This window comes from Melospiza melodia, chromosome 18 (genome assembly GCF_035770615.1).
Source record: "Melospiza melodia melodia isolate bMelMel2 chromosome 18, bMelMel2.pri, whole genome shotgun sequence".
NCBI lineage: Eukaryota > Metazoa > Chordata > Aves > Passeriformes > Passerellidae > Melospiza > Melospiza melodia.
Genome location: NC_086211.1, coordinates 4,227,962 through 4,236,717, shown reverse-complemented (window position 1 = coordinate 4,236,717; position 8,756 = coordinate 4,227,962). Strand labels below are relative to the sequence as shown.

General features: G+C 52.2%; 1 protein-coding gene across 1 annotated transcript; it reads left to right on the top strand.

Moving 5' to 3' along the window:
* The first annotated feature begins 203 nt into the window (after positions 1-203).
* On the top strand, positions 204-8,515 carry AMZ1 (archaelysin family metallopeptidase 1). Its single transcript, XM_063171413.1, has 6 exons — positions 204-530; positions 1,140-1,307; positions 2,169-2,297; positions 2,620-2,783; positions 4,174-4,350; positions 7,824-8,515. The coding sequence occupies exons 1-6, from the start codon at positions 227-229 to the stop codon at positions 8,391-8,393; spliced, it is 1,512 nt and encodes a 503-aa protein (XP_063027483.1). The 5' UTR covers positions 204-226; the 3' UTR covers positions 8,394-8,515.
* The last annotated feature ends 241 nt before the right edge of the window (positions 8,516-8,756 follow it).

Here is an 8,756-nt window from a genome sequence, read left to right as displayed (position 1 = left end):
CTGATGGCTGTGTCCCCCAAATGTGAGGCGCTTCCCTGTCCCTGACAAGGCCGGGCACTGATGGCTGTGTCCCCCAGGCATGACGAGTTTTCCAGTCCCTGACGAGGCCGGGCGCTGATGGCCGTGTTCCTCAGGCATGATGAGTTTTCCCATCCCTGGCAAGGCCGGGTGCTGACGGCCGTGTCCCCTCCCTCAGGCCGTGCCGCCGCCGCCGCGCAAACCCGCGATGCTGCAGTGCAAACACGCGCAGGAGTTCAGCTTCGGGCCCCGCGCTCTGAAGGACGCGCTCATCTCCACGGACCCCGCGCTGCAGGAGCTCTACGCCAAGGCCTTCTCCAGGGCCGAGAAGCTGTTCCTGTCCGAGGCCTACAACCCCCAGCGCACGCTGTTCTGCACGCTGCTCATCCGCACGGCCTTCGACTGGCTGCTCAGCCACCCCGATGCCCCCGAGGACTTCGAGACCTTCTACCACGCCATGCTGAGGAGGAAGCAGAACTTCTGTCGAAAGCACATTTACCTGCAGCCTATAGGTAATGGGGGGATCTTCACTGGGCTGCCTGGAGAGACACAGGAGGGCGGTGGGTGGTGTTGAGTGCTGCTAACACCCTCCTCTAAGGAGTCACCTGCAAATGCAATGGCCAGAGCAAAGACAAGTGTAGCAGGCAGGGCTCTGACATGCCCCCAGTCCAGAGTCACGAGCCATGGTGGTAGACCTGCCATATAAACAGTATGTGTGCCCCTGGGTGAGGCTCGCTATGAATTTATGCATGTATGTACATCAAAGTATGAAACAATGCTGAAAAAACCAGCATCTCTGGAGGTCTGTCTCTGATGGTTCATTAAACACCGCCACCCGTTCCCACGTTAATCATTCTGCACATCTTAAACAGGAGAAAACCTTCCAGCACATCTGCTCTGCTAATGAGAGCATACTAATGCCTTGTGCAACCTCTCAGAAAGAGCTCCCTCTCCTCCTCTATATCCATAACCACCCAGAGGTGTCCACCACATCCCAGAGTGAGCAATGAGCTCCAGAATGAACCAGCCTGCCCAGGTGCTGTGGCCAGTGCCACAAAACCCCATCAGAGCCTAAAGCTCACCCTGGCTGTGAGGCACTGACAGAGAGCTTCTCCCCTCAGATTTAATCGAAGGCCCCGCTGGGCTCTCGCTGCTGGATTCCCTGCAGAGCTGTGTGGAGTCTTTCTTCCTGGGCCTGCGTGTGAAGTGCCTCCCCTCCATCCCAGTCTCCTCCATCCACTGCTGCTTCCGCCACAGCCGGGACTCGGACAGGGTGCAGCTCCACGCAGGTGAGCCAGGACCAGCAGCAGGGAGCCCACAGAGACACCAGCCTGGCACACGGGCACGAGCTCTGCCCTAGGAAATTCCTGACACAGCCTTCATTGCCTGTGCTGGGAGGGGATGAGGAAGGGAGTGAAAAGGCAGAAATCCTGTTCCCATGGAAAGGCCAGAGCTTTGAGGCTGGAAACAGGAATAAAAAACAAAGTAACTTTCATCATATTTTCCTCTGCTGTTTGTGTTTTTCAGTGCTATTATGTTTAGGTCCAGCTCTGGATCGGATCAGCTCTGCGGGAAGGCTCTGTTGATTTGGTGCAGTCTGAGTTCTCCCATCCCCTGTCCAGAGCCAAAGTAAATTATTGCCCTGGGTGGTGCAGGGGGAGAACTCACAGGCCTTTCATGATAGGAAATTTGGGTTCAAGTGTCACAAATTCCTCAGGGGACTGGATTTGCCAGCTGCCAAACTCACACTGCACAAACATCCACCTGGAATGAGGTGTTTGCAAGTACCATGGGCAGCACATGCTCAGCACAGACCCAGCACTGCAGCCCTGGGGCTGTTCCAGCTCAGTCCTGAACTGCCTGTAGGGAAATTCTGCTCCCAGGTGCTCATTTCCATGGGTTAGTACTGAATTCATCAGCATCTCTGCTTTGTTTTGACTCTGTGCCCAGCACCACTTCCAAATTCAAGTCCTCTCTGATTTGAGAGATGGGCTACACAGCTATGGTTCTCCACCTGAGATGATGAATCCAGCAGCTCTGCCTGCCTGTGGGCTTGGATTGCATCCTCCTCCCCATCAGCAGCAGAAATTCTGGCCTGTGCCTTCCAGGGATTCCTCATTTAAATGAACATCTCTCTTGTTTTTGTCCAGATGGGATCCTGAATTTCCTGAAGAACAACAAGCCCATGGATGCCCTGTGTGTCCTAGGACTTACCCTGCTGGACCTTTACCCATGTGAGACCTGGAGCTTCACATTCAGCAAATTCCTGCCAGGACAAGGTGGGCTGGTGTCCCACGGTGATCCAGCACAGTGTGAGAATAAGGCAGCACTGTCCCTTCCCTGTGAGACAGGAATAGACAAATCTTAACATGCTGTTCCCTTGTAAGAGGAATTAGGCTTTCCCAGGGTGAAATTAGGGGGATCAGAGCTCCTGGTCCAGGCAAAGGTAACTGAGGTGATACCAACCTTTTGGGGAGTGGGTCTCATCACACCCTGTGTACCCAGCTGGACTGTGCTCCCACAGCTGTATTTTCATGCTGCCTAAGGTGAGAGACAGCTGTAAAAGAGCAGATGCCTGACTTTACTCCTCTCTCTTCACAGAAGTGGGAGTCTGCAGCTTTGCCAGGTTTTCTGGGGATTTCCCCCAGGCTGGTTGTAGCAGCCTGAACCCACCCACGCAGAAGGAAGAGCTGTGTGAAGTCAGCAAGGAGGGCAGAGAGAGGACCCTGCAGTTCAGTGCCCAGGAGATGGTGCAGTGCTGTAAGGTAGGACCAGCAACCTCTGCACCCCGTTTTTTCCTGGGTAGGGTTAAATATTGCAGGCCAGGGCATAAAACACCTCAGCCCAGTGAAAAAGCCAAGGCAGTCACAGCTAAGCCCGCACTGAATTCAGACATAAAGATCTTCCATGTTAGTGCACTGCATGGACAGCTCCTACTCCCCTCACCACTGGAGCAAGTGACAACATCAGTTATGGGGAGGCTACAGGATTTGCCTCAGAATCACAGAATGGTTTGGGTTGGAAGGGATCTTAAAGACCATCTTGTCCCAAACCCCTGACATGGGCAGGGACACCTTCCACTAAACCAGACTGTGTCATGGAGCAGGACTGAAAGAGCCCTGCCCAGCTCCCAGGCTCATGCTTGGGTAATCCTGAGTATTTTTCTTGTCAAGCATAGCAGGGCTGATACAGCATTTGGAGGATAATCAGAATATCTGGTGGAGCTGTGTGTAACTAAGGGATGGCTGCAAAGGGTGACTCTGTCCTCCTCAGACACTGACATCTGTGAGGGGAGGGGTCCCTGTGCCATCCTTGTTGCATGGATGGAGGAGAAGAACAGAGAATAATATCTCAGCCAAGTCATCTATTTAAATGCAGAACCCTTAAAACCCCACCAACTCCAACACATCTCTTCATGAGTGTTGTCCTCCCTCATCCCAACATCTGCCATATTCCAGCTCTGCCTCCAGTGCTCCTCCCAGAGCTGGCCCACACAGAGCAGTCACACCAGCACCTGCAAAGCCACTTCCCTTTGCTCCCCTGGTATTTGCTCAGGATTTTCTAGTTTGAGACCTCTTCCTGTAATAATTTTAAATGATATTAGGTGGCAATTGGAGGAGGAGAGGAGTCCTCCATCCTCAGCCTTTCCACAGTTGCCAATTCCCAAGGCAGTCATGCTTGGCCAGCTGACTCCAGCTCAGTTTTCTGCTTTGGCACAAATGTTAATGGAGTCTGTTCTGGAAGGACTCAGATCTGTTATTGCCAACAGCTTCTTGCACATTTCTCACACAGCCTGTGCTGCTCTTTTCAGGCCTCAGTGGGACTGGTTTTCCTCTTTAAAAAACCCCTAAAACAACAAAACCCACCACATTGTCCTTGAGGAAGAGCAGCAGCAGCACCAAACATTCTGCCTACAGGACCCCCCACATCTGCCTCACCCACACCCACCCCTCCTTCTCCACAACACAAACATGGAGCTGGGAAGAGGCAGCAGGTTCTCCTGTCACCTTGGACAAGCCTGGGCTGGGGAGGTGCCGTTGCTGAGCAGGAGCTTGGTCAGACTGCAGGGGAGCAGGGAAGGTGGAACAGCAGAGGAGGAAGAGGAGGAGGCAGCAGAAACAGGGATGACCATGCACTGCTGTGCTTCCCTGCCAGGTGACCTGCCATGAGATCTGCCACCTGATGGGGCTGGGGACGTGTCGCTGGCTGCAGTGCATCATGCAGGGAGCCCTGAGCCTGGAGGAGGCGCTGCTGCGGCCGCTGGAGCCCTGCCCCATCTGTCTGAGGAAGCTGCAGCACGTCGTGGGCTTCAAACTCATCGAGCGCTACCGGGTGAGCCCCGAGCCCGGAGCCTCCTGGAGCAGGGACAGGGCAGGGCCAGGCTGGCTCAGCCCAAACCCCAGCACCGAGGGTGCTGCAGCAGCCTGCTGAAGGCAGGAGATCTCGGGAGATCTCAGTATGTAGTGCTGAGGCACCCCACACCTGGACATGGGGGTGTTCTACACAGGCTCTGACCAACAAAGCACTCTGCACAGTTCCAGGGATTTTGGCTCTTCCCAAGGGACACTGCCACAGCCCAACCACACTTTCCTACTCCCAAAAACGAGGTGGGAAGGGCAGGGAGATTGCAAGCAGGAGCAGCAAGTGAGTGCAGGGATTCCCACAGCTGTGCCCTTTCCTGTGCCACCCTGGAGTTTTGCCTCTCTGGGGCTGCTGGGAACAGGGAGGGAACATCATGTGTGCACTTTGCTGCAATTCCTCTGTTTAAATTTATGAGAAAGGGTCCCAAATTATGGGACCCTCCAGTATGTGGAGGGTCCCAAACTCATCTTTTCTCACCCACATCGCTGCTAACACCACATTTAGACAGACCAGGAACAATGCTAACACACCCTTAGCTCTTGAAAGGGTTTTCTACCTCTGCTGTCCAAAAAGCAGGATTCAGTAGCCAAATGGTTGGTGGAATAGAAATAATATCCCCATTCTCACTCAGCACCCATCTTCTCCCTGGCTGTGATTCCTGTCTGACACACATCATGCTCAGAGGCAGGATTTTCCTCACTGCCTATTTTAAAGTCTGTGGGTTGTATTTGTAACAAGATACGAGCAGAATGAGAAAGGAGATGCCTCTGGTTTCATTCAGCATGGAATCAGATACACAGAAGCATGGCAAAGACTGTGGGGAAACACACATTTTTTTGTGGTTTTCCTACTTATCTGTGGTGCTGCCAGACCCTTCTCTGACTCTGTGGTTCTTTGGTCCCTACTTCTGTCTGAGAAGTGTCTAAATTGCCCAGACCACCAGAAGATTCTGCTTAAATAAAGCAAATAAATTCTGCTTTATTTAAACACCCAGCCTGTCAGCATCCAGCCAGTGCTTTCATGAAGAGAATGGCCACCTGCATTCATCTTTTCTAGAAATATTTTTGTCCTTACACCTGCAGCAAATACTGTAATTGGCTCAGCATCCTCTGAACACAAACCTTAAGGAATGTTGCACTTGCCAAATGTCACATCTGCTTCCTTGGGAAGGCAAAGCTCAACTAGATACAGCATAAACTGGTGTAGGACAGCTGTGATAATCTCTGTAAGAGGCTTTGCCATAGTGTTGAGAGGAGACATAAATGCCAGAGATCAATTAAATAGTTAAGGAACAGGACAGAAGAGGGCAGAAAGCATTTGGAGACAATAACAGAGAGCAAAGTTAACTTGCCAAGCACGTTAAGTGTAACTCTGAAGTCACATTTCCTCTTGGAAACAATCACAGATCCCCACCTGGCACAAAACAGCTTCAGATACTCCTAAAAGCCACAGGAAATGCCAGAACCAAGCTGTGCCTCAGCAGCAGCAGGTAACACTGCTCAGATCTGCAACTGAGACCCAGTTTGGGGCAGGAAACCAGTCCTTATGCAGCAGAAAGAGCTCCTCAACTTATTTATCTGAGTTGTACTCAGAACCACACTCCATTTTTTATCCCAGCTGATTATTCCAGCATGAGTCATCCTGAAAACTGAAAGCCAGTTAATTATCCTGGTGTTTCCCCACCACAATCAACATTTCCACATTTCCACCTGCTGCTTGTGCAGCATCCCAGGCTGTCCTCACATGGTGGCTGGATGAGTTTGCAGTGGCCCCACACACACAGACAGCAGGTCTCAGTGACATCCGCGGGGTGGACATCCACTTCAGCTGCTCTTGCCTGCAGGTAAACAAAACCCACACAGAGCTCATCCCTTCCTGGTCAAACAGGAGAACATGAGGCTGCAGCCCTTCAAACCCACCCAAAGTTCAAATGAAAAAAGCCACCCAAAGGATGAGATAGATTGAAGAGATTCTGGGAATTCAGGCAGTAATCCTGAGTAGATTATCCCCTTTTTTTTTTGCCTTGGACAGCCCAAATGTACTGTTGGAAAATCCACATCTCCACAGCCTTTTTTATTCCTGGGAATTGGGCTAAGTGGCAATTGGGATTCCTTCCCAGATTCACTATTCTTGGGAATGTAGAGCCATTACAAAATCATGGGCTGCTTGCAGCTTTCCAGTAGCTTTGCTGTCCCCTTCACTAGCCCAGCTCCCTCTGCAGCTTCTGGCACTGCCTTTGTTGGATAAGCCCAGAGGGAGGGAAGGAAGGCCCACTGGAGGTGGGACCAGGCAGGAGAAAAGTTGTCCCTTTACAACTTTTCTTGCCCCAGAGGGAGGGGGCAGGGTGGATTAGCTAAGCTGAAAGAGTCCATTTTATTCCTGTAGAGAATTCTTCCCCGAGGCTCCATGCTCAGACTGAAATGAGAAGCAGGGCTGATTTCTCCCACCCACTCAATTTGAGCTCTTTATCCTTTCTGTCACTTGCCTGAAGAGACAGCAATAGAGGAGGAGAGGAGGGGGAAGCAATGGGGGGCTGTGAGGGAAGGGAGCTGCACAGGGCTGGGAATCTCCTGCCTGCTCCTCAAACACTGCAGCTCCCCCTGAGCTGAGCAGGGACGGATCCAGCTCCGTGCCTGGCACACCGTGGGGACAGCCCAGGCTAATCCTGACACTGCTGAGCCACTGGGGGCTCTGCAGATGGATCACTGGGAGCTACAGAGAGTCAAGGAGAAGAAATAGGCCACAGGAGTGTGAGAAACTGAAAAACACACATAAAAAAGCTCAACACTGGCAGCAAGGCAGATAAGACCACCTATTAGCCAGGGATGACTGGAGTACTGTGGTTCATTCCCTAAAGCATAAGGAACAAATGTGCCAGGAGCAGCCTGTTATAAGCCTCATTGTGGCATTTAATATTTAAAAAGGAAATTGTCTCAGACATTTTCCTTTCATTAATTCTTTCCTAGAATCAGCCTTCCCACTTGTTCATCTCAGCTCAGGAGGGGAAGAGCTATTCTTGGGAATAAAACACACATTACCACAGGCAGTAACAACCTGATGAAACACAATTCTTCACCACTATCTGAGGAGTTTCTATAATGACACACTTTCCTCTGGAGAGGCATTGGTTTGCCTTTCCTAGAGACCACATTCACAGAGCAGGGAGTGATCTGGTGCAGTTTTCTCCTTACCACCTTCAATAACAGAGCAGATAAAGTCCACATCTGACTGGAGGCAGCTCTGCCACAGTCCAAGTAAATGGGACAAGAGAAAGCTCCTGCCTTGTAGGGTCACCAGGAGTTGTCTGACCCCATTGTCTGGCAGAGAGGATCGTGGCAGCAGCAGCTGAGCCACCCAAGATAAACAGGTTTACCTGGCAAACACAACAAAGGTGTAATAGCATCTCTCATCCTCCACAATGAAACCTTTCTCCTCTCACACAGAAGCTGTATGCCTGGACACAGACCGTGCTGTCCACGTGGCCAAGGCAGGAGTCAGCAGAGCTCTCAGCCTCCGAGGACATGCTCCCGTTCAGCTCCGACTCCGGCATGTGCTGCGAGAACGACTCCGAGGCCGTGACCTCCCTGTCCGAGCCGCTGACGCCCGACACCTGCAGCCAGGGCCTGTCCCTGGGGCCAGAGCTGGAGCAGGACGAGCAGCCCAGCTCCCTGCAGGAGGGGCAGGGCCAGCCCCGGCCCCCCGGGCACACCAAGGCCACGGACACCATCAAGGATTACGAGCTGTGGCTGGAGATGTGCATCGCTGCCCTGGAGAGGAACGTCTCTGAGGAGGAGCTGGCTCAAGTGGACAAGAGCGTGGACGCCCTGGCTAAGTGGGAAATGTTCACAGGCCAGCTGCCTGCTATCAGGAAGGACCTGCCCTTTGCTAGGGACAGCACTGGCCTACGCAAAGTTCTTGGAGACAAATTTTCCTCCTTGCGGAGGAAGCTGAGTTCCAGAAAACTTTCCAAAGGGGAATCGTCCCCTCACCGCTGGCGCTGGGAGGACAACTAGGCTGGGGCTGCCTTGGGCCAGCTTTGCTCACCTCACTGCTTCCAGCCTTCCTCACCCCAGGCTGTTTCTGTCTCAGAGAAACAGCAACTCCCCCCAGGAATAAAAGGTGTTTTGATTTCTGAGATTGCTAACACAGTTTTGATGTGATTAGTTCTTCTCCAAGGGTTTTTCCTGTGTTGGTCTAAATGACACCACCAGTCCACACCCACCTCAAGTCCCATGTAGGTGCTTTTGTTTTCTTGGTCTGAAGTTGGCCAGGAAGAGCTCAGCCAGGTCCCCACTAAAGGCTGAACATGCTCACACGGGAGCTTGGGCCATCTGAACAAACAGATACAAACATTTTAAACCAGGGCAGCTCCCCCA